Below are 25,673 nucleotides of genomic sequence, written 5' to 3'. Positions count from 1 at the left end.
GTGGTAAGGAAACTAGTAACAAGAGTAAGCATTATCATGGGGATGTGGTTGAGGAAAAGAATACGATAAAACATGATCATATTCTATTTGAATTGTTGACATTGGGAATAGCAGATTGAAACATTGCATGTGGGAGGGAGGGTATACGTAAATAATTATTGGCTGAGAATGCATCGGGGTAACAATATGTCCACCATGAGAGGGACTACATAAACTGCTATACCAGAATTCAGATCACTCGGCTACAAAAGAGATACAAGTATATATAACTATTAATGTAATCTTGTCTTGATCCTTCTATTCAATAATAATAAAGTTTAAATATGTTTTATTGTATAATAATTTTTATATTTAAATCTAATTTTTGTTTGTTTTGACATTTTTAATGTTTGTTATCATTTGTTTAAATCTTGAGGTAAAGTTAAGGAATAAAAACAAAACACTATATTTTGTAGGGACATAAAACATGTTGTTTTTAATGGTAGGTTTATGATGATAATTAAAATAGACGATGAAGGACATTGCAAGAATTAAAGTAAAAAAAATAAAATTACATATACTAAAAGCAAAAGTTACTATACCCTCTGTAACTAGTAAAGATATGAATATTACTAAAAGACTCACGTCCCGAAACGAAGTCGTTTGTACTATTTGGCGAAGAGAGCAACAAAGTGGTTCATGTCAGATGGGCGTGCATGCATACACTGACACAGTGGACTCAGTGAGTGAATGTGTTGAGGGGCCTCATGGTCGTGTCTCGCCATCATTTTACTAACACAACCTGCTTTTACTTTATTACTATGAACTAACAAACCTCATTATTATTCACTTTAAACTCATAAACCAATTATATTTCTTTTTAAACCTTTTCATTTTCCATAAAAGATGGACAACTTGGACTGTTGCATATTTTGTGAATGCTTTTGTTTTCTAGCTTAAGATGAGAATGGTGGGGGCGATCCAAAAGTTGTGATCAAAGAGAACATTGCGATGATGGTTGGCTTTTTGTGTTTGTGCAGCTACGCTGGATGCCAAACATGAGAAACAGCTTATCTTTTTGAAGGGTCTTTGGTTGGGTAGTTTGTGTGATATGTGGGGTTCTTCTTTCAGGATATAGTGCTACTCATGCACTCAACTTTGTGTTTCTTGTCGTGGCCACTCCATGTTAGATTCTTCTTGCTTAGCAGAGCCAGACATGCATTCTGATCTCAGATCTCTTTGATTAGCTTTGACTCTTTGCTTCTACCACTTTCCTTTCTTAACTTGTTATCTTCTTCTACTTGTTTTACTCAATTTGTCGTGCAAAACACTTTGCTTTCCCCTATATTTATTCCGAGAAAGAGAAGAAGAACAATTCAGGGTCTGGTACGTATACTGTGCTTCTGTTGAGATTTATTCCTGTCCCTTCATATTCTTCTTTATCTTATCTATTCACTCTGTTCACTCCACTTTGCTACATTATTATATAAAGGGTCTGAACTATGAAGATTTATCTTTTGCCAATTTCTGTTCTGGGTCTGCTTGATTTTATTTTACTTTATTTGGTGCATGGTGTATTAAGCTGAACATGAAATCTGTTGCGGGTTGCTCGGTATCTTTCTTTTTTCTTTTTATGTTAACTAAAACCAATCACTCTGAAGCTTGATTTTCAAATGTCTATGGATTATGCTGTTGTCGACCTATATATAGTCTTGGAATTAATGATCTTTTTCTTTCGGCCTAGTTAAACGTGTGCAATGATCAATGAAGCAGGAACCACTTAAATCTTATAAATTGATGTCTTTCTTCTGTTCTCTTAATTCATACATGTGGTCTTGTGTTGTGGCAGGTGCTTGGCTTTAAAGGAGGGACAAAGCTGAAACGTGGCTAGCAAAGGAAAAAAGGTGTTGTTATTGGTATCTGAATAAGTTATTGGAACCAACAAAGAAAGAAGAGATGGAAGCAGAAATCTAGAATGAAAAACACAATTTTAATGTGGCTCGGGCGGTGGTGTCAGTTTTGAGTAAGTGGGGTTGTCTCCGATTCTATCTTTAAGAAATTATATATATGTTTGAGAAATTTTGTCTCCTAACATGACCATTCTTTTCTGAGGTCCTTGGACTGTGTTGCCATTTTAGTAAATAGCCTTACATTTGAGACTTCAATTTCAAGTGAGCAAAAGAAAAACATTTAAAAACCTCTTAATAGCCTCGATTTTTGAAAAATATTCGGTATTAATAGGAGATATACCATATTTCTACTTGATTCTCCTTTCCTCACTCTGGATTTTAGCATGTTACACACTCTTATTAAAATCTAAAGTCTGAGTCGGTGATTTATCTTTCAGAGGTGGAGGTGGTGAGATAGGTGTTTGCAGCTGTAGTAGAACCTGAGATTTGTGTCCAGAGAGGAAAAAAAGGAGAAATACAGTCATTTGTTTTTGCCAAGATGAAGTTTATGAAACTTGGATCTAAGCCAGATTCTTTTCAGAATGATGGGGATAATATCAGGTGTGAGATCAATCTCCTCTCTCTGCTTAGAACCTTACTTCACCTGTGAATGTGATGTATATATGCAAGTTACTTTATTTCCCTCTTTCTTTAGCTCTTGCTTGAGGATATGTATTTTTGGCTTCTTGTGGTTGATGTTTTCTTACTAATTTTCATCCAAATCCCAGTATTATTGGTTTCTTTCCAGTTTGGTTCCTGGTAATATTTTATTATTCTTGTGTTGTCCCTCTACTATGTGCAATCAACCTTAATAGGCGTCAAATCTCTATTAGTTTCAAGATTTTTGGTTTGGTGGACTTTTCTTCGTTTTTCATGCACATACAAAGGTAACCAGTTTGAACGTTTGTTCTTTGAAAACAGATTGACCAATAATTTTATCTTCCTAGTGATTCTTAAAATCTGAAGGCATCATTTCCTTGCATGAAGATGCTGCTCACTCCTGATTTATTCTGGAGATTTGATCTCTGCTCTCATTCATGCGCATATCATTCTATTACATTGTGATTGTTTATCTTAATTGAATTGAAGATGAGTTTAGTTGAACTCCTCTATTTTTTTTTTCTTTTTCATATCACTGGAGGACATAACATCTCTTCAATTATCTTCAGAAAATTTCTAAAATCCAAGGGAATAAAAGTTTTTCTGTGACAAGACAAAGATTAATATTTTCGATCATTCGTGTCAAACTAGTACGCAGTTCCGGTCTGATGGCGTGTGTTTGGACTTCAGAATAAAACTATAGAAATAAAAATGTATTTCATATTTTTCATTTACTAATGAATTCTAGTATGATTTTTTTTAATGATATTAATTTCAGAATTCAATTCATTTGCACATAATTTTGTGTCTTATATTCGAGGTTTTGTAAACTTTATAACATTTTATATAAATATAATTATTCCATTTCCATGTCAAATTGAATAAATCATGAGTTTATAGCTAGAAACTTTGTCTTTCTTTGTTTCTACACATTTGGAACAAAATGACAGATGTCCGATTACCTTCAACTCCAATAGGAAAGTCTCGATCTTTTAAAGATTTTATCAATTGAAAACCTATCTAGAGCGCATCAAAATTTCCAACATTGCAATATATGCTTTATATCTTTTTTATGCTTCTTTGAAATCATAATATATTATACTCTTCTAATGTACCGTATTCTCCTTCATCTACGTGTATAAATTTATAGGACTTCCTTATGTTACCGCTTACCAACTGTTACTCACTTTTCTATCATTTTTTGAGCGGCCATATTTGGTGATCTGTTCTATCATTCTATGATTTCACCATATTTAATGGACAACATAAATCCATGTTTATTATTATTTCATCAATACCAACAAAAAAGAGATAGGAGGAAGGATTTTGTCCGTTGTACATGCTTGAGAATCTTAAATTGCATGTCACAATTTTCTTCTGTGGTATGTTCAATAAATTTTTGTTGTGATTTTTCAGTCTTCTTTGTTTCTTTTATTGAAAACTAACATGTATCAGCATTTTCTTGTCAGGTATGTGGCAACGGAGTTGGCAACTGACATAGCCATTAATGTTGGAAATGTAAAATTTTATCTGCACAAGGTAAGATTCAATCAGACGTTGAGGTGATGTAGTAATCTGATATATAGCTCACATGCATATGAACCGCAAATTTATGTTAATTAGGGCATCTCTTGATCCCTTTATTAGTAAAAAAAAAGTCTGTAATTCAATTATGCCATTATGGATATGAACTATGAAGGATAATCATCTTCATATGTCCCGTCAATACTTATTAAAAGGGAGAGTGTGGGGTCCAATGCTGTTCTAAATTGGTCTAATGGGTTCTTTCCTCTTGAACATCATGGACATATTTATTCTTAATTATATAACGAAGACTAGTTTAGGTAGGGTATGTATTGAACAGTTTGCCAAAAACTCTTAAATCGGATTTTCATAACAGCTTTACCTAATTTCCTATCCTAAAACCCTGTGTAGTTGTGATAGATGATTGGTCTGTTAAATATATCCATGTTTGCATGTTTGGTATTTCTTTTTGTTTTTTGAGGAATAATTGTTTTCTTTTGCAAAATCCTTGTAAGGAAAAGTCTGATAATGGACTTTATAATGTTCTCTACTTTTGATCATGACCATAAGTTGCTCTATATATGCAGTTTCCCCTTTTGTCAAAAAGTTCACGCTTCCAAAAGCTGATTACAAACACTAGTGAGGAGAACAATGACGAAATCCATATCCATGACATTCCTGGCGGACCTGCTGCTTTTGAAATATGTGCCAAGTTCTGTTATGGTATGACAGTCACTCTTAATGCATACAATGTCGTTGCAGCTCGATGTGCAGCAGAATATCTTGAGATGTATGAAACTGTTGAGAAAGGAAATCTTATCTACAAGATTGAAGTCTTCCTCAACTCCAGCATTTTCAGGAGTTGGAAAGATTCAATTATTGTTCTTCAAACTACCAAGTCTCTTCTTCCTTGGTCTGAGGAACTTAAGGTAGTGAGCCATGGCATTGACTCCATAGCTACCAAGGCTTCAATTGATACATCGAAGGTGGAGTGGTCATACACCTATAACAGGAAAAAGCTACCATCTGAAAATAGTAATGATCCTCACTTCAATAGTGTGAGGAAACAACAATCGGTTCCAAAGGACTGGTGGGTGGAGGACCTTTGTGATCTCCAACTTGATCTCTATGAAAGGGTTATAACAACAATTATAGCCAAAGGCAATGTTTGTGGCGCTGTAATTGGAGAAGCTCTAAATGCTTATGCCTCAAGAAGGATGCCTGGCTTCAACAAGGGTGTGATCCAAGGAGGAGATGTTGTAAAGAATAGATTATTGTTAGAGACCATGATCCGAATATTACCCGTGGACATAGGCAGTGTCTCTTTCAGTTTCTTGGTGAAGTTATTAAGGGTAGCTATTCTGTTAGAATGTGAAGAGTTGGAGAGATCTGAACTAATTCGGAGAGTGGGTATGTGCCTTGAAGAGGCTAAGGTGTCTGATCTATTAATTCGTGCCCCAGTTGGTGAGGCAGTTTATGATGTTGATACTGTACAAAGACTAGTAGAAGAGTTTGCAGCGTGTGATCAACAAGTTCAGATGGATTCTGTGTTGGAAGATGAATTTCAGGAGATAAGAAGCCCCGGGATGGTATCAGACATTTCTAAGGCTAAAGTGGCAAAACTGGTGGATGGCTACCTTACTGAGATTGCACGTGATCCAAATTTACCTCTTTCAAAATTTGCTAATCTTGCTGAATTAGTATCAAGCTTTCCAAGAGCATCTCATGATGGCCTTTATCGTGCCATTGACATGTATTTAAAGGTAAATCCCTAGTACTTTTAAGTTAGCTTGTCAGCTGACCTAGTATCGGTTGCTCAGGTTTTCCTTTTCCTTTTACAACTCAAGTTTTAAACATCAACAACTGGAAGCTCAATCAGTGCATTACTATATTATATGTTACCTTCCTCATATTACCTCCTCTAAGGAAATATTCTAGTAGGCTAATAATAATGAAACTCAATTAGTGCATTATTGCATTTAGACATATGTTATCTTCATCGTATTACCTCCTCTAAGGAGGTATTCAATAGACTAATAATAATGAAATCTTATTAATTGATACTATCTGTAACATACTCATCTCTAAATATTGATGATCATTTAGTGTTATGATTTTTCTTAGTCCTGATGTATTTTTTCAACATTAAAGCCTTGAAGTTGGCTATCCTTGTTGATTATATGAAAACAAATTGTTAAGGTCCTCAACCATAACTCCAAAGCTGATTGAATGTACTATGTAATGCAGGAGCATCCTGGAATCAGCAAGAGTGAAAGGAAAAAAATATGTAGGTTGATGAACTGCAGGAAGTTGTCTGTAGAGGCTTGCATGCATGCTGTGCAGAACGAGCGGCTTCCCATGCGTGTCGTTGTGCAGGTTCTCTTCTTTGAACAGCTGAGAGCTACAACATCTTCTGGAGGCAACAACACACCGGATCATCCCGGGTCAATCAGGGCCCTTCTTCCTGGTGGATCTCATGGGAGCTCAAGGTCTACTATAACAAACACAGAAGAAGAGTGGGATGCTGTGGGAACAATGGAAGACATAAAAGCATTGAAAGGGGAACTTGATGCACTAAAATTATCAGGTGGAACCAGTAGAGAAAATGATATTGATGGTGGTAAAGGCAATGCTGCTAGTAAAATGAAAGGTCTCATGTCAAAGAAGATACTCTCTAAGATTTGGTCAAACAAAGAAAAAATTGGTGAGTTAACTAGCTCTGATACATCTGAGAGTCCAGCTTCTACTGTTGTAGAGGAAACAAAATCTACCCCATCTAGAAGTGGGAGGCATTCGGTATCTTAGACCATGTTCTGCACACTTTGGAGCTCCATTCAGTTATTGTATAATCATCTCATTCAAATAGCATCAGGAGTTAGAGGATACTGACATCTTCCAGCTGATACTTCATTATTGTAACTGTGAGCAAATGTTGGCATGTGGCTAAAATATGAAGCATCAAAAGTATATGTTAATTGGGGTTTATATCATACCCCTGTGGATGCAACTTCTATTCAGCCATTACTGATATTAGATTAGATGTGAGCTCTAGTAGTGAGTGACCCAGTTTTGATTATTGGAGACTGGTTTGTGAATGTCAAAATTTGTATGCTTAGTTTTAAAGGGAAAAGGAGGATAACTAGAACCAATCTGATGAGGAGGGTGCAGGGAGTTTGAAAGGCTTGTGTTGAGATTATTACTTAGCTGTGATCCGTCATCAATGTTCATTTGTGCACTAATATGGGCTGTAAAACCTATTGGACTTAAAATTCACCATTCTTGAAATATATAGGAAACATTAATTAGGTATGGTAAATGTGAATTTTCCAAATATCTTAATTAAGATGCCTAATACGAGAGGTAAGAGAATTCAAAATCATTAATTTATGTATTACAACTGAAAATCATTTACTATTTTCTTGAATTTATGACTCTTGTGCTTGGTACAAAATCATGGTTCAACTACAAATTTTATTGCCTATGGATTAGCAGTAGCACGGGGGTAGATTGTAAGGTCAGATGTTAAGGCGAGAACATTATGGTGCGCTTGTTATATTATTATATACACCAGATTCTGACACGTCTTTAAAAATAAATAAAAAAATAATTTATGGATATGTGTATGTAGATATGATTTTTTCATATAGCAAGATCATTATATTAAATTATCATTATTACCATCTCAATTATTAGTGGTCATTTTATCATTATCATATACTATCATCACTATGTTACCACCGTCCTTGTGTAGTAATTGATACTATCTTCTCAGTTGTCATCATCATAATTAAGGATAACAGGAAAAATTTATACTCATATATAAAATTTATTATATAATAAATTTTATATATGATGTTAACTCGTATGTTGTATAGATTAAAAAATGTGTAAGTTATATTGTGAAGAGAATAAATTATAAAAATAATTTAATGTTATATTAAAATTTGTAAAATATTTATGCGTAAAACATTCCCATAAAAATATTAGTTTAAGTGAATAATAATAATAAAATATTCTTGATACACATTGCTTAAGACTAATTTGTGTAGAGAAAATTAACATCCCAATAAACATTGGATGTAATATACAAGGGTGTTTGGTAATATGTATGAATAGGTAACACGAGATAATTGGAAGGGGTCAAGATAGTTGAATGATAATTGGAGAAGACATTTTTAGTTTTATAACATTGTATGGTAGATGATTGAGTCTTTTGTTATAAAAATTGTCTGCATATTTATTTTCTAATTAATATAATATATGGATGAAGGGAAGTCTTATGTAGAAATTATAAAATCTTGTTTGTTTTGAACATTTTTTTTTATAATAATTAAGAAAACAATAACGAAAATATGTATGGTTATATTTTAGAAAATGTTTTTTTTTTTAAATATCAACTAAAATTTAAAATTAAAATAAAATTGTTTTCAGTTTCCAAACGAAAAAAGAAAAAGTGGTAGCATGTGGTATAATTTTATTGGTATTTACTTTTTCTTTTCTTTCCAAAATATGTTTCATTTTTGTAGTCTTTGTAGAAGAAACTATTTTACTTGTGTTTTGTATGCTCTCGTTGTTCCTTATCTATATTTTTATAACTTTTTAATTTATATCATGCGGATTATTTGCATTGATTTTTGTTTTCTTTTATTTGTAATGTTGTTTTCTCCTTTATTTTTAACCTAAATAGATGTAGTAGATGCTCTCTCTCCCTCCCTCTCTCTCTCTATCTCTCTCTATATATATATATATCTTTTTTCCTTTTGTTTGAGCCATGCTCCACAGATATCTCCTTTTTCAATTTTAACTTATTCCAATATGATATAAATTAATTGTTTAAATATGTCAATTGTTTGATAAAAAGGTTAAAACAAAATTAAATCTAAAATATTTGCTACTTACAATCTAAAACTAAAAGAATATAAAGTTAAATAAAAGATACGAAATTTTTAATATATATATATATATATATATATATATATTATGCTATAATTGTTTTCATTGTAATATTAATATTTTTTTAATTATTTTTAATTATCTTTCTTAATCGTTAATTATTAAGAAAATATATCATTGTTTATTTTAAAAATTGTAAATTTTATTAAAAAAATATTTATAATTTTCTTTGAAAATAGTTAAATCAAATATATTTTTGAATGTTTTCATTTTCTAAAATTAGATATTGAGAAATTAAAACTGTTTTTAAAATTTAAAATTTAAAAATGAAAATTATTTTCTAAAAATAAAAATAGAAACTAAAAATTAAAAAAAAAATTGAAACCAAACATTCCTTAATTTTTATTTTTTTTTCTCCATCCAATGTTTAATTCATAGGGTGAATGCTAATAATTAATATTAATTGTAAAGATGAGAGTTATGAAAGTTGAAAGTTTTAATATAATTATAAGATACACTGCAGTGTAAAGTTTTTTACATTAACAACAAATCATATTTTTTAAATTATTTTATTTTATTTTTATTTTATTAAATGAGCAACTAACATGATACTATTAAAAGATATGATTGGTTGCCAGTGTAAAAAAACTTTACACTAGCAGTGTATAGGTAATTAACTCTAATTATAATGACACTTTGTTTGATTGTTTAATTTTAGCTTCTATATATGATCACATTGAATCAAAAGAATAATACACTAATTATGAAAATATAAGATAAAGGATGACACATTATATTATAATTTATATAAATATGTTTTCTAAATAGATGTCATCATTATATGATCTTTAACATCATTCTCAACAAATCATGCAAGTCTTAAAACATATATCAAATCATCATCATCATATTAAACATAATACATTCTCAAACATAGTCACAAGTTTTAGAATGTTCTAATTACAAATAATTCACTAATCTATACATTCATAACTAGAAAACAAACATTACAATATACAATATATATGTTCATCAATATAATAATAATTTACAATAATACAATACACTACAAAAAAAAAATAATTTAACAATTTATACAAATAATATATCAATCCTTAAGTGAAGCAAATCACCATCAAATATACAATTCGTACATATTATAATGATTATTCAACTACTATTTTAATTTGCAACCAAATAAATACTAAGAAAACCAAAAGGGAATAAAACTATAAATTCCCCCCAAAAGCAACTAACGTCAAAAATTACATTAATGACTAACTAGTGTTAGTCATTTTAATGGATTTCAAAGAATAAGCATGAAAAGGGTGGGGGAGGTGGTGAGGGATAGTAGAGGTGAGGGAAGAGCAACTATCATGCTGATTGAGGAAGGTGGAATAAAATAGATTGTCAAGTATTGTGAGGAGGTCACAGTGATGATAAAGATGATGTCAACACTCTAACGACCTGTCATGATTGTCACACAACGAAACAACAACTAAACAAGTGAAATATATACTAAAATAGTATAATACAAATGTATAAACATATATACAACACAGGTGGCCCAACATGCAACAAATATATATATTTACAACTAACTACAAAATATTCTACCCTTAAGTGTAGTATACAAAATACAAACATCTTCAACTCTCGCCACTAGGTGACCTCCATCTTTAACATCCCAACCTATCTCTGTCTTGCTCTCATACAATGTATGATTATCGCAGTCCAAATCACATGAAAACATGCAAGGGTAAGTTAGGTAAAATAAAAAACACATAATATATATACAACATAGCAACTTATGGTTCATCATTATCACATTCAACGCAAACAACAAACAACTCCCATATTACTCACATTTTCTACAACTTACAACACATCATCACATAGCAACACATTATCATCACATCAACACATATTCAACTCATCAACACATGCGTCGTCACGTATTTCAACTCGGAGATCTCCTACAACACAGGGTGAGATGTCTAAGTGGATAGATCTTACCGAATCGACAACATAGAACATTTTTGAGCTTGCTAGGTAAACAAAAAATTTGGATAAAAATCCACAACACGATAACGGTTTCTTATACTTTGCCACTTAAACAAAAAAGTATAGTACTATGTCAGGATAGGACAGTTGGGTTTAGGCCTACCATGACATTAGCTAGCTCAACTAAGCCACTTATGGGATTAACCTACTGACTATCCTCCAAATATTAAAACCTCCAATACTCGGTTAGAAACTAAGTTTCTGACTTCGTACTTTACTTGAATTGATCGCTTGTAAGCGATATAGCTCGACCTGGCCCCTATATTGTGGTCGTTTCATACACGTGTGCCTCAACTTTGTCGACTCACAAGATCAACTAAGTCCTAGAGGAGAACAATACATCATCCACTCCAAGAGACAACTTCCCGAGGAGGGTTTTTCAACAAATTGGGCTCTTATAATACCACAACTATCTCAATCCGCACAATGAGATGAGCAACTTCGAAAATATCTCTCATAGTCTTAGTGATCAACAACTCATCATCATAGCTCAGTCAACACACAACTCAACAACACAGTTCAACTTAACAACTCAAGATAAAAACACAATAGCTCATTATATTTTTCATCACAACGACTTAGTCAACACACAACTTTTCAACTCATATATCATCTCTAACAAGTACTCAACTTCACAACTCGTTTACAACACTATGTTCAACATGCATCTCAACATCTCACAACTCAATCATCACTACTCATATTCAACTTTAAATAACATAGTTAACTCAATAGCTCAACAATTCAACTCACAAATTATAACTCAACCATCACAAGGTAACATCTTTTCAACACATAGTACAATATACAACTTTATAACAACATACAACTCTCACCTAACAACTTAGCAACATTATCATCATGCACTTCACAACTCTTAACTAAATCATCTCATCATATTTCACAACATATAAGCCAACGCACAACATATAACAACTTTAACAACTTAGTTTCAACATGCTTCAACAATATCATCTTTTCAACATATAATTGATCAACACATAACTCGTAAACAACTTCAACAACATACAACATATAAACAACTCCAACAACACGCAATATGTTCAACACATAATGTTCCTCATCATACAATATCTTTACAACTTATTCAACATCATTTAACCATAATACAACTCAAATAACAAGCTTTCAACATACAGCTCATCCATCATGTAAGCAACCAACTTAATTAGAAAAGATATTTATTAAACTAAGTCCCCACGCTCAGCGTAGAAACTCACACTCAGCCTCAACCTTCTAGAGGCACAACTCAGCTCTCACGTTAAGTACAGAATTCCACGCTTAGCGTCAGCCTTCAAGAGGCACAACTCACTCTCACGCTCAGCGTAAAATCTCACGCTTAGCCCCAACATTCCAGTAGCACTCCCAAATTGTCACGCTAAGCGTGAAAACTCATGCTTAGCATCCCAAACCCAATAAACTCATACCAGCAGATGAACAACTCAAATCTCCAAATCCTTTCAACCCATGCAAGGATCAAGACATGTAACCCAAAAACCTTCCAACACTAACATCATACAACTCAGAAAATCTAAGAAAAACAACATGCACCCACAACAACTCAAGAAAATCATCACATTTTAACCTTACCTCAAGAACAACAAAAATCTCCAATTTTCAACACAAAACCCCCTTGAATTCACCCCTCAGTTGCAAATTTCAAAAATTTATCAACATTAACCTTCAATTCATTCAACAACCCCACATTTTCAACCCAAAACCCCAAAATCTCATCTTCCCTTACCTCAAAGGAAGAAGAATTCGGCTTTGAGCTAAAGAGAAGGGAGAAGAAGAAGTGTTCGTGCGACTCTAGGGTTGAAGATGAATAATGGATGATGAATCTTACTTCACAATCCTAGTTCTCACCACTTCAGCCTTGGGGAAAGAAAACAAAAACTAAGGTTTAGGAAGGAGTGTGAAGAGCGAAAAGAGAGACAAGAGTGTTGCAGGTCTTATAAACACATGAGAAGAAACAATAATGGGGCAAATGAGTTTAAACATGGTCTTGGCATGGACCACGAGGTCGAAGGTAGAGAAGGAAAGGTTGATGTCAGTGGAGGAGGTGAAGGCAGTGGAGGGTTGTCAATCTACTTAGTGAGTGCAAGAGAAGCTAGATTTTCAGAAGTGCATTTGTAGCTAAATTTTCAAAAGTATATTTGAGTCCAGGTTTACATAGATGAAGATATATATTGGTTCATGATATATACATACATACATATATATATATATATATATATATATATATATATATATATATATATATATATATAAAAGTACAACTCCTTTTCTTTTTTTCTTTTTTTTTTTTAAAGTAAATTCTTAAAACATCCGTAATTTTTTTTTATTTTACACCTCTAACATTCAATTTCGCACATTTTTCTTCTTTTTCATACACCTCCTTCCCTTTACTTTTTATTTTTCACATGCACCCCTTACGTTCCTCCACTCCCCATTTATTTCAATAGGTACTTTTAATTTTTTTCAATTTTTACATTACTATTTTCCTCTTCCTATTTAGTTTTCACACTACTATCATCTCCTCTCCTCTTTTAGTTTTCACACACACTCGAAAACACCCAAAACATATAATTGGTGCTCAACAACATTATAGGCTTGGGTGACTTCCTCGAAAACTACCCTCCAAATATTATACACTTTTAGTGCTTAGTTAGGGATTTTAACCCCAACCTTTGACCTTACTCTAAATTGGTTGCTTTATACACATATGTCTTGACTTTGCTCACATATGAATCAACAATAGTTGCTTGTAGTCCATATACCACATCAACTAAGGTCCTATAGCAGACATAATTATCCCCTTCAAGGGTCAACTAGACTCTCAAAGCACCTCAACACAATATCCTCACAATAAAATATGCAACTTTAAAAATAATTTCTCCTTTAGTCTTAGGTCGATAAACACAATACAACTTTAATGCCAAAGCATTTTCGACACAACTACTCAACTAACCAAAATACAACTCAACTCAACTTTCAACCATTTAATTAACTTATACAAATATACTACACCAAGGTATAAAAAATTGATTGATGCATCAACATATGGCATATAACACAACGTAATCATATTATAACATGTAATAGATTGCACAAACCTACACATATTCAACTTTTAACAACACATATTTATAAGGTGATTCACGCTCGATGTCACTCTTCCCATGCCTTGCATGAAATGAAGCAAAGAGTTTCTAACTCACACACGCTTGGCATCAATCTTCTTGCACCCGACGTGAATGAGGCAAAGAGCCCTTGTTGCTCTCAAGTTTGGTGTGGCTAAAACTCACGTCTAACCTTGTTTCAAGCAAAGAGTCTCTACCTGGCTCATATCCAATGTCACCACATTGGTGCTTGACATTGTCTAGGCAGGGAATTTCATCCTGGGTATGTTGGACACCACTCAACCTTGGGCCCAATATCTCCAAGTTAGAGATGTTTCTATCTCTTCATGCTTAGCGCCATTCAATCCACGTCTAGTATGACCATGTTATAAACTTCTTTGTAACCCACGTTTGTCATTAATCATGTGCTCAATGTAAGTGAGACAGAGAGCCTCTAATATGAGTCACTCCTGGTGCTATGTGAATTTCTACACTCCACAGATTCACAAATTTAGCTCTCTAGACCTAAAACTCAAGAAAAATCCAACATGCAACGCATTGATTCTTACACACACAATCTGGACAACTCAAAAACAACCACAAAATCCGCATGCAACAATCATTTGGCTAAACACCAAGATCACCTCAACATACTCCATAATAACAAAACTTATAACCTCCATCATTCAATTTGAAACAACCAACATAATAACATTTGATGACCATCAATTAACATATATCTCAACCAATTCCACATAATCAAAGTTATAACTTCCCTTACCTCAACAAATCACTCTAAAAGAGAGTAAGAGGAAGAAGAAGGCAAGAAACTTGTAGCACACACCAGAAAGCTCCGCACCACTCCAATCCTCAACTAGGGGTTAGATCACTACTCTGGTACTCAAGCACATACTTCTACAACTCTCAAGCTAGAAAGAAGAAAAGGAAGAACTTCAAAACTCTTAAGATCCTCCCACTACTATCTCTCTAAGGTTTTCTGAGAAATGAGCTTATGAGACTTTAATCTTAAAAGAAATATTAATATCTTTCCCTACAAGTCAAACTTGACCTCTACTCAAAGATACTCCCAAACAATTAAAAAATCCTTAAAAAAATTCATAATTTTAGAGTTTCTCAACAACTTAACATTAAATTAACACAACACAAATCTTAATAAAATCAACCATTAGTAAAAATATACGGTGTCACATTTTACTTTAAGAAAATATTTTGATTATGTGACTTTTTATTTGAAAATTTTATGTTTTACATTATTACGATTGAAATTACTTATTTTTTAATATGTCATTATGATTTATTTATTGTGCATTAGACATGGAAAGAGTTAATTGTACCAATAATCTACGTAGAATTAAATCAAACGAAGATTTCAAGTATGAATGTTTAGTATGAAATAAATGTGATTCAGAAAAAAACTTTACTAAATTTTCTCAACCAAATTTTTTTTATGTATAAAAATTAATGAATACTCCTATTTCACATTAATAACATAATTAAAAAATAAAATAAAATAAGAGAAATAACGTACAATTGGCTAATATTGAAAGACACGTTTTAATATCATAGAACTAAATTTTGGAAGGAAAGGACCGTAGATAATATATATATATATATATATATATATATATATATATATATATATATATATATATATTATCGTTATTATTTTTTCCCATTGCACTTTTCAGACTAGCTATATGCCTTATATCCTATATTATATTGTAATATTGTATATAAAATATAATATTGTTTATACATTAAATTTATATTATAAGAATATTTACATCATTCGATATCATTATATAAAGGAGTACTCTTTTCAATAGTTGATTTGGTCTTCACTTTATGTGGATCATGTTATCTTCTTTTATTTTACTCATAAATCTAAATTACCTTTTATCTTTTAATTTCTTTTAAATCTCAATTTTCTTATATTCTTTAAATAACTGTTCACGTGATTATTTACTATATAATTTATATTTATTTTAAAAAATAAAAATAAAGGGGGTCGGAGGTCTCTTTTTTCCGTAGTAATTATTAATAAAATAAAATATATTGTAATACAAAACTGAAAATGTTATATTATTTAATTTTCGTCCAGCCTCTGATTTAATTAGTAACATTCAGTGGGGTGGGCTGGGCTGACCCATAAGAAACTTAGTCCTAACCCTAAAAAATTGGATACATAGGTTAGAACTGAAAGTGACTGACAAAATAAGAATTTAGTGGGTTCAAACTTCAAAGTGGGGTGGGCTTTCTACTTTTATCCAATTTCAAAAGTTCTCCGATTTCAAGTAAGCAAAAAAAAAAACGTTTAAAAAAGCTCTCTTAATGGCCTCGATTAGTGAAAAAGATCCTTTTCCTCACTCTAGCTTTTTAGCATGTTCACATTCTTTTTGAAATCTAAACTGACGGTGGTTTCTCTTTAAGAGGTGTTTGCAAATTGCAGCTAAGATTTGTGTCCAAATAATCAAGATGAAGTTTATGAAACTTGGATCCAAGCCTGATACTTTTCAGAATGATGGGAATAATATCAGGTATCAAACTTACAATTTCACTTCACTTGTGATGTCTATGCAACTTACTTTATTTCCCTTGCTTGGGAGCTTCTATTTTGGGCTTCTTCTGCTTCATGCTTTCTTACTTATTTCCTTCCAATTCCAACTATTGTTTTCATTTCAATTTCTTTCTAATTTGGTTGCTTTCTTCTTGTGTTTCCCTATTCTCTCTGACTGCAATCAATCTTAATAGGCATCAAATCACCGGCAGTTTCAAGATTTTAGTGTTAGTGGACTTTTCTTCGTTTTTCATGTACATACAAAAGTAATCAGTTTTGCAATGTTATTCTTAGAGAACAGATTGGGCAGTGATTTTATCTTCCCAGTGATTCTTAAAATTAGAAGCTATCATTTACTCGCATGAAGATGCTCACTGCAGATTTATACTGGATTTGATCTATGCTTCGCTAGTCATGCTATGTCATTGTATTAGATTGTGATTGATTAGCTTAATTGAATTGAACATGGATTTGGTTGAACTCCTCTGTTGTGGAGGATATGCTACCATCCTTCTCAATTATTTTCATACCTTTCCAAAATTCATGTGAATAAGGTTTTTTCCTAACAAGACAGATTAATATTTTCATTCAATAGTCTCGAACTATTATGCAGTTCGGTCAAATGCCATGTGTTTGGACTATACTATGAAACACCAGTACTTGAATTTACTTTTCGTATCCACACTTGGATACTTCACCTGTATGTATCGAGATACTTTATCTACAGGTGAAGAATCTAAGCCTTTAAAAAAATTCTAAATTATGAAAATATTATCTAAATATCGACATTCCTGGATACTTCAATGATTCGTTTTAGTTAAGTATCCAAACCTTTGAATAATTATGAAAACCCAACACAGTTACATGAGACATATAAACATTAAGCATAGAAACATTGTCCCTTGATGAACCAAAAATGAAAATTGTCATCTTTATGAATGATTTCAAGAAAGGAAGTAATTTATGATGACAATGGTTTATGATTTTTTTGTTTTTAGTAATGTACAAGAAATATGTTATTAATTTGGATTTGCAAAATTGAATTATATATTTATTATGCATTATGAATTTTGATCAAAATTACAATTATATATTTATTATATTTTATGAGTATATATATACATGATGGATCTACTTACTCTAAGAGTAAGTTTTTATAAACTTTACTTGATAATTCATGTTCTATATTAAATTTTAACAATCCAATTCTTGAATTAAAAGTTTTTAATGCATATATTAAGTCTAAGAATTTATAAAAAAAAATTTAAAATTATTTAATATTTCATTTCATTAATTCAAATTAATAGATAATCATAAAAACATTTTACACGTTAATTTGAATTTATATAACGAAGTGTCATATAATTTTTTTAAAAATTTGTTAGTTTGATTTATGCATTAAAAAATTTTAATTTTATGATTGAATTGTTAAAATTTGATATAAAACATAAGTTATTAAATGGAGTAAGTCTATCAAAACTTACTCTTAGAATATGTGGATCCTTATATATATATATATATATATGTATATATTAAAATAATTGTATCATCATATGCATTTCGTATCTATGCATCATAGGACTTTGGAATAAAAATATGGTAATAAAAATGTATTCCATTTACTAATGAATTCTAGTATGAGTTTTATTTGGAATGATATTGTTACAAGAGTCCAATTTCTTTGCATATAATTTTGTGTGTCATATTCGAGGATTTGTAAATTTTATCAAATTCTGTATAGTCATTTCATGTTAAATTGAATTCTTTTCAATTCTTTCCAGGTCACAGTTGGTTGGATATGGTATCTGGCATTGCTTCCTTTGCCATTTAATTGACAGGATGCAGTCTATACTATTTTGTGTTCATTCATTTTTGGAATGATATTAATTAAGGAGTTTGATTTCAATTTATAGGCAAATAATGTGTTATATTTGCGGATATGCCAATCCTCTCGCGTTTTCTTATAATGAACTCTTTTCGAAATGAATTCTTTCAATTATTTCGGGTGATGGTGATTTGGATGTGGTATCAGCCATTACTTCCTTTGTCATTTAATTGACAGTCTATAAGTTCAACTTTACTTTTCCTTAGAGTTGTTAAATGGGCCGGACGGGCAATACCTGTAAAACAGGCTTGACCGGAATTTCTTATGGGCCACTTTTTGTGGCCTGGCCTGTTAGTCCATTGGGCCTAGCCAAATTGACTCATTTTATTTTATTTTTATTTTACAAACGAAAAATAAAAAAATTATGCCGGGCCAAATAAGCCGGTAGGTTTTAGGCCCGAAAATTATTGGCTTGGTTGGCCTACCGGGCCAGGCCAGATTGCACTCAGTTCTTTTTGGGCAACTATTTTTTGGAGCTCCGTGTGTCAGCCAGGCCATTTTTTGACACCTCTACTTTTACTGATATATCAATTTTGGTTCTGTTTCTTTCCCATTTTAAAAAATTATATGTCGATGTATAAATATATATTAGTAGGAAGTTTACTATTTGCATACTAATTTGACATGGCAGCTACAGTAATTGGAGTAAAAAATTATGCCCTGTGCATTGCATGGGTATTTATACTAGTATGATTAACATAAGCTTTTCTTTTACACTCATGCACGCATGCTTGCTTCCACATACATTCATGTGCATGTATGACAGTATGTGTATTGCTGTATATCATAAGAGTTAATAGTAACTTTATTTATGTGTAGAAATCATACAAGTTTATAGGAAATTTATCTGTCTTTGTTTCTATACACTGTTGCTTTTGGAGCAAATGACAGAATCTTGAGCACCGTCAATGCCAATAGAAAAGTCTTGATCTTTTAATAAAATAATCAACCGGAAACTTATCTAGAAATTATTAGAACCTCCAGCCTTGCAATGTATTCTTTATATGCTTTTTGTACTTCTATGCAAACGCAAAGAATTGTACTCAATCTATCCATTTTCCATCATCTATGGATATTAATATGTAGGACTTGCTTTGAGTGGCCATATTTGGTTATCTGTTCCTCACTTTCACCATATTTAATGGACAACAGAAATCCATGTATATTATTATTTCAGTAATACCACCAAAAAAGTTTCATAATGATCTTTCCATTGTGCATGCCTGAGATCTTAAAATAATTTGGGTGCCATATTTTTCTTCATTTTTTATGTTTCTTCTTGATTTGTTTCTTTTATTTTAAAACTAACGTGCACCAACATATTTTTGTCAGGTATGTAACAACTGAATTGGCAACTGACATAGTCATTAATGTTGGAAATGTAAAATTTTATCTCCATAAGGTAAGATTCAATCTGATATCGAAGTGATGTAGTAATCTGGTATATAGCTCACATGTATATCTCCCTTTATTAGAATGAAAAGTCTGTAATTCAATCCTGCTGTTATAAATATCTAATTGTGGATATGAAGCATAATCATCTTCATATGTCCTGTCAATACTTTTTAAGAGGGGGAATGTGGGGTCAAATGCTGTTCTAAATTAGTCTAATCGGTTCTTTCCTCTTGAAAATCACAGAGATATTTATTCTTAATGTATTGCAAAAACAAGTTTCAGTAGGGTCAGAGTATGTATGTTAGTATGTCTTTTTAACCATTCAGGTGTTGGTCGATTTTTTACATTTTACAAATTGTTCTTGATTTCATATTTTAATGGTGGCAGCTGTCTCTACTCCACATAACATAAAGTTCCATTCCGGGAATTTTGTGGGATACGTAACATTTGTTCTATAGATTTACAAATGTTAGGATACCGGTTTGGGCCTAAAGCCCAACAGTTGGGCTGAACACAAAATTAGTTACAATTGCTGACGTGGCTAGTTGGTTAGGAGAGGCACCCTAGGTATAGGGAGTGAGGACTGCAAGGACTAAGGCATGATGAATCTTTTCTGTGAGAACCTTGAGAGGTTGGCAGGGATAGAGTCATCTCTTCTCTGAGGAGCATTAGCTCTGGGATTACAGGGGTTATCTACTGTGATAGTTTTCTTTATTTCAAATCAATAATATTGTTTGTGTTTCTATTAAAGATGGTTCCTAACATATTTGCATATAACAGTTTGTCAAAAACTCTCAATTGGATTTTCATAACAGCTTTACATACTTTTCTATCCTGAAAACCTTGTGTAGTTGCGATAGATGATTCGTCTGTTAATACATCATGTTTGCATGTTTGGTATATTTCTTTCTAATTTTTTGAGAAGTATTTTTTTTCTTTTGCAAAATACTTGAAGGAATAGTCTGATTATGGACCTTATAATGTTCTCTACTTTTGATCATGACCTTAAGCTGCTCTATGTATGCAGTTTCCTCTTTTGTCAAAAAGTGCACGGTTCCAAAAGCTGGTTACAAACACTGATGAGGAGAACAATGATGAAGTCCATATCCATGACATTCCTGGAGGACCTGCTGCTTTTGAAATATGTGCCAAGTTCTGTTATGGTATGACAGTCACACTTAATGCTTACAATGTTGTCGCTGCTCGTTGTGCAGCAGAATATCTTGAGATGTATGAAATTGTTGAGAAAGGAAATCTTATCTACAAGATTGAAGTCTTCCTCAACTCCAGCATTTTCAGGAGTTGGAAAGACTCTATTATTGTTCTTCAAACTACCAAGTCTCTTCTTCCATGGTCTGAGGAACTTAAGGTAGTGAGCCATGGCATTGACTCCATAGCCACAAAGGCTTCAATTGATACATCAAAGGTGGAGTGGTCATACACATATAACAGGAAGAAGCTACCATCTGAAAATAGCAATGATCCCCACTTCAATAGTGTGAGGAAACAACAAATGGTTCCAAAGGACTGGTGGGTGGAGGACCTTTGTGAGCTCCAACTTGATCTCTATGAACGAGTTATAACTACAGTTAAAGCCAAAGGTTGTGTTTCTGGTGCTGTAATTGGAGAAGCTCTAAATGCTTTTGCCTCAAGAAGGATGCCTGGCTTCACAAAGGGCATGATCCAGGGAGGAGATATTGTAAAGAATAGATTATTGTTGGAGACTATAATCCGAATATTACCTGTGGACATAGGCAGTGTCTCCTTCAGTTTGTTGGTAAAGTTATTAAGGCTAGCTATTCTGTTGGAATGCGAAGAGTTGGAGAGATCTGAACTGATTAGGAGACTAGGTATGTGCCTTGAGGAGGCTAAGGTGTCTGATTTATTAGTTCGTGCCCCAGTTGGTGAGGCAATTTTTGATGTTGATACCGTTCAAAGGCTAGTAGAAGAGTTTGTAGCGTGTGATCAACATGTTCAGACAGATTCTCTGTTGGAAGATGAATTTCAGGAGATCAGAAGCCCCAGGATGGTATCAGACCCTTCTAAGGCTAAGGTGGCAAAACTGGTAGATGGCTACCTTGCTGAGATTGCATGTGATCCAAATTTACCTCTTTCAAAATTTGTTAATCTTGCTGAATTAGTATCAAGCTTTCCAAGAGCATCTCATGATGGGCTTTATCGTGCTATTGACATGTATTTAAAGGTAAATTCCTTGCACTATAAGTTAGCCTATCTGCTTTGTAAGTAGTATATACAGCTGGCCAAGTATCTATTGCTCAAGTTTTTCTTTTTCTTTTCCCAACTAAAAGTGTTAAACATCAGCTATCTGGAAACTCAAGTTTTCCTTTAAGGACATTCTAATTGGCTAACAGTAATGAAACTCAAGTGGTACATTAATGCATTACTACATTTAGACAAATTTTATCTTCCTCATAGTACCTCCTTCAAGGAGATATTTCAATAGGCTAATGAAATTCTTAACTGACACTGATATACATTCATCTCTATAAATTTTGATGTTAATTTAGTGTGTTAATTTCAGCATTAAATCCTTGACGATGGCTGTCCTATTTGATTATATGAAAACAAATAGATTAATCTCAATTCACCTTAACCATATTTCCAAGGCTGACTGAATGTACTATGTAATGCAGGAGCATCCTGGAATCAGCAAGAGTGAAAGAAAAAGAATATGTAGGTTGATGAACTGCAGGAAGTTGTCTGCAGAGGCTTGCATGCATGCTGTGCAGAACGAACGGCTTCCCATGCGTGTCGTTGTGCAGGTTCTCTTCTTTGAACAGATGAGAGCTACATCTTCAGGAGACATCAGCACTCCGGATCATCCCGGATCAACCAGGGCCTTTCTTCCTGGTGGATCTCATGGGAGCTCAAGGTCTACTATAACAAACGGAGAAGAGGAATGGGATGCTGTGGGTAAAATGGATGAAATAAAATCTCTGAAAGGTGAACTCGATACACTAAAATTATCAAGTGGAAGCAGCGGTGCCAGCAGCAGAAACGACAATGATGGCGGTAAAGGCAATACTGCTAGTAAAATGAAAGGCCTCATGTCAAAGAAGATACTCTCTAAGATTTGGTCAAGCAAAGAAAAAAGTGGTGAGCTAACTAGCTCTGACACATCAGAGAGCCCCGCTTCTACTGTTGTAGAGGAAACAAAATCTACCCCATCTAGAAGTAGGAGACATTCGGTATCTTAGACCATGTTCTGCACACTTTAGAGCTCCATTAAATTATTGTGTAATCATCTCACTCAAGTAGCATCAGGAGTTAGAGGATACTGACATATTCCAGCTGATACTTCAATCAGTTCATTGTAACTGTGAGCAAATGTTGGCATGTGACTAAACATGAAGCACCAAAAGTATATGTTCATTGTGACTATATCATACCCCTAGGGATGCAACTTCCAATCAGCCATTACTGATCGTAGGTTAGATGTGAGCTCTTGTAGTGAGTGACCCAGTTTTGACTATTCGAGATTGGTTTGTGACTGCCAGAACTTGTAAGCATAGTTTTAAAGGGAAAAAAGGAGGATAACTAGAACCAATCTGATGAGGGTGCAGATAGTTTGAACTTTGAACTTTGAAAGGCTTGTGTTGGGAGTATTACTTAGCTTGGATCCGTCATTGATGTTCATTTGAGTATGGGCTCTAAAACCTGTTATACTTAAAATTTACCATTATTGAAATACGAACAGGAGACATTGAGCATGGCAAATTTGAATTTTACAAATATCTTAGACAAGATATCTTATATGAAAGATTGAGAAATCAGAGAATTCAAATTCATTAATTTATGACATCTGAAAATCATTTACCATTTTCTTGAATGTATTACTTGTGATTGTTACCAAATCGAGTTTCAACCAGACATTTTGTTGACTGTGGATTAGCGCCATATATATTTTTAGAAAGAAATTGATGTACGTTCAATTTGTAGCGAGTCGTCCATGTTCAAATTTTTAAGTCACTCTTCTCTATTACCTTTATAGTCTTGCCGTAATCCACAATGGAGTGGGCCTGTGGCCCGGTGACCACAGAAAAACTAGCTTAAAAATAGTACACGGATTAGTTTAATTTCTGAATTTAATTTAATGAATCTATATATATGTGCACAGTGCACTGTTAATGTAAATAATTTTGCAGACATTTAATAAGATTTGATTATTCTTATCCTGTGATTCTATTCATTATGTCTGGGCAATATATTAAATTTAGTAGATCTCTGAAAAAATTTATCACATGGTAAGTATCAGTTGTGCATTAAGCATAGGCAAAAATATTTTTTAAAAAAGAATATGTTATTTGGTTAAATAATCATATTCACATATGTGAAAGTTAAAACTTGAATTTGATCGATTTGGTTAGAGTTTGATTCGAATATGAAAAAATAATAATCAAACTAATTGATTTGAAGCATATCACTGGATTTATTAGATTAATCCAAACCGCTGCATACCCGTACCTAAAAAGGCGAAAGAACGAGTACCTGTGCGTAAAGCTTACAGTGAAAGGTGTCTCAAGAGAAAGAATTCCACGTGGTTGAGAAATTTCAACAATAAAAATCTAAAAGAAAAAATACAATAAAGACATATTTAGATAAATTTCTCCAACAACAACAACAATTATAAGAGAAGAAAAGTAGAAAAAATTAAAAATTAAAATTTATTTTATACGTAAACTAATTTATAAGAGGTTTTAATTTAAACATGTCCTAAGTAAAAAAAAAAAAAAAAACATATAAAATACCTCATTAATGAACATGGGGTTGCAATGCTCAACTAGAGGATTTGACACTTTGTGTAGTGGATAAAACTGGACCTATTTCCCCCACTATTAAGGGACTCAGGAAAACACGCCACATGTATTATTTGAGGCCTAAATGGTTAGCTTTTTTTTTTTTTTTTTTTTTTTTAATCTTTTCTTTAGTCGGCCAAGTCCAAATCATTTCTTAGTCTAGCTTTCTTTCTATTAGTTTTTTTTCTTCTTTTATTTATAGATTATAGTTACTTATAAAAGATAAGTTTATTTAAATCGAATAAAATTATTATAAGCAATAATTTTTTTTATTTAATGTAATTACATATCCAAGATTTGAATTTAAAACTTCTAGTTAATTGAAGAAAAAAATTAATGCTAATCCATGCATTAGGTGGTCATTTTGTTTCTCTCTCTCCGTCCCAAAATAATCATACTTTTAGCATTAAAAAAATTCTAAAATATTTGATGTTGTTAATTTTCGATGTAATATTAATTTATGTCTTAATTTTCATACACATAAATTACATCAATTCTAATAAATTTTAAATATTATGTCTATTAATTCTAAATTGTGCATTCAAGCTCGAAAGTTTGCATTCAATTGACCTTGATCTATATAGTTAATGGTAGACGGAATGATCCAAGTGATCCCCTATTCCCCTAGATATAGTAAAAGCATGATTGGGACAAATAAACAATATAGTCAAAATGTTGTAGGCTTTTTCCTCATTGCTTCCCTTTTGATTGTTATGTCAAACAACAATGATTTGCATCCCCGTTCAGAACAGTTGTAGCTCTTAAGGATAATTTTAATTAGATTATGATCTTGTCTCACACTAACATCCCGGCACCTATGGTCACATTAGTCTAATCCCACCTTAA

The 25,673-nt window shown here is 32.5% G+C and overlaps 2 protein-coding genes across 6 annotated transcripts; both read left to right on the top strand.

The window, feature by feature from the left end:
- The first annotated feature begins 738 nt into the window (after positions 1–738).
- Positions 739–7,368, top strand: LOC109814911 (phototropic-responsive NPH3 family protein NPY4). 3 transcript variants are annotated; one of them, XM_020379441.3, is made up of 6 exons: positions 739–1,365; positions 1,829–2,002; positions 2,327–2,489; positions 3,998–4,067; positions 4,640–5,815; positions 6,300–7,368. In XM_020379441.3, the coding sequence occupies exons 3-6, from the start codon at positions 2,428–2,430 to the stop codon at positions 6,855–6,857; spliced, it is 1,866 nt and encodes a 621-aa protein (XP_020235030.1). In that variant the 5' UTR covers positions 739–1,365; positions 1,829–2,002; positions 2,327–2,427; the 3' UTR covers positions 6,858–7,368. The 3 variants fall into 3 exon arrangements, with proteins under 3 accessions (XP_020235030.1, XP_029130505.1, XP_020235031.1); XM_029274672.2 differs by lacking the exon at positions 739–1,365 and adding an exon at positions 1,370–1,472; XM_020379442.3 differs by lacking the exon at positions 739–1,365 and adding an exon at positions 1,461–1,591.
- Positions 7,369–16,501: 9,133 nt separating this feature from the next.
- LOC109814910 (phototropic-responsive NPH3 family protein NPY5) lies at positions 16,502–23,823 on the top strand. Of its 3 annotated transcripts, none has more exons than XM_083075329.1 (5): positions 16,502–16,710; positions 16,925–16,957; positions 19,948–20,017; positions 21,038–22,213; positions 22,665–23,823. In XM_083075329.1, the coding sequence occupies exons 1-5, from the start codon at positions 16,649–16,651 to the stop codon at positions 23,226–23,228; spliced, it is 1,905 nt and encodes a 634-aa protein (XP_082931455.1). In that variant the 5' UTR covers positions 16,502–16,648; the 3' UTR covers positions 23,229–23,823. The 3 variants fall into 3 exon arrangements, with proteins under 3 accessions (XP_082931455.1, XP_020235029.1, XP_082931456.1); XM_083075330.1 differs by lacking the exon at positions 16,925–16,957 and adding an exon at positions 18,512–18,531 and having other exon boundaries at positions 16,512–16,710; XM_020379440.3 differs by lacking the exon at positions 16,925–16,957 and having other exon boundaries at positions 16,504–16,710.
- The last annotated feature ends 1,850 nt before the right edge of the window (positions 23,824–25,673 follow it).

Source organism: Cajanus cajan, chromosome 5 (assembly GCF_000230855.2).
Source record: "Cajanus cajan strain Asha chromosome 5, NIPB_CcT2T_4, whole genome shotgun sequence".
Lineage (NCBI taxonomy): Eukaryota > Viridiplantae > Streptophyta > Magnoliopsida > Fabales > Fabaceae > Cajanus > Cajanus cajan.
This window is presented reverse-complemented; position numbering and strand designations above follow the sequence as displayed.

Excerpts from the sequence above, each read along its gene's own strand:
- LOC109814911 (XM_020379441.3), top strand. The coding sequence starts at position 2,428 with ATGAAGTTTATGAAACTTGGATCTAAGCCAGATTCTTTTCAGAATGAT. Across the intron at positions 2,490-3,997 it reads AATGATGGGGATAATATCAG|GTATGTGGCAACGGAGTTGG; the intron begins GTGTGAGATCAA and ends TTTTCTTGTCAG. Across the intron at positions 5,816-6,299 it reads CCATTGACATGTATTTAAAG|GAGCATCCTGGAATCAGCAA; the intron begins GTAAATCCCTAG and ends TATGTAATGCAG.
- LOC109814910 (XM_083075329.1), top strand. The coding sequence starts at position 16,649 with ATGAAGTTTATGAAACTTGGATCCAAGCCTGATACTTTTCAGAATGAT. Across the intron at positions 20,018-21,037 it reads TAAAATTTTATCTCCATAAG|TTTCCTCTTTTGTCAAAAAG; the intron begins GTAAGATTCAAT and ends CTATGTATGCAG. Across the intron at positions 22,214-22,664 it reads CTATTGACATGTATTTAAAG|GAGCATCCTGGAATCAGCAA; the intron begins GTAAATTCCTTG and ends TATGTAATGCAG.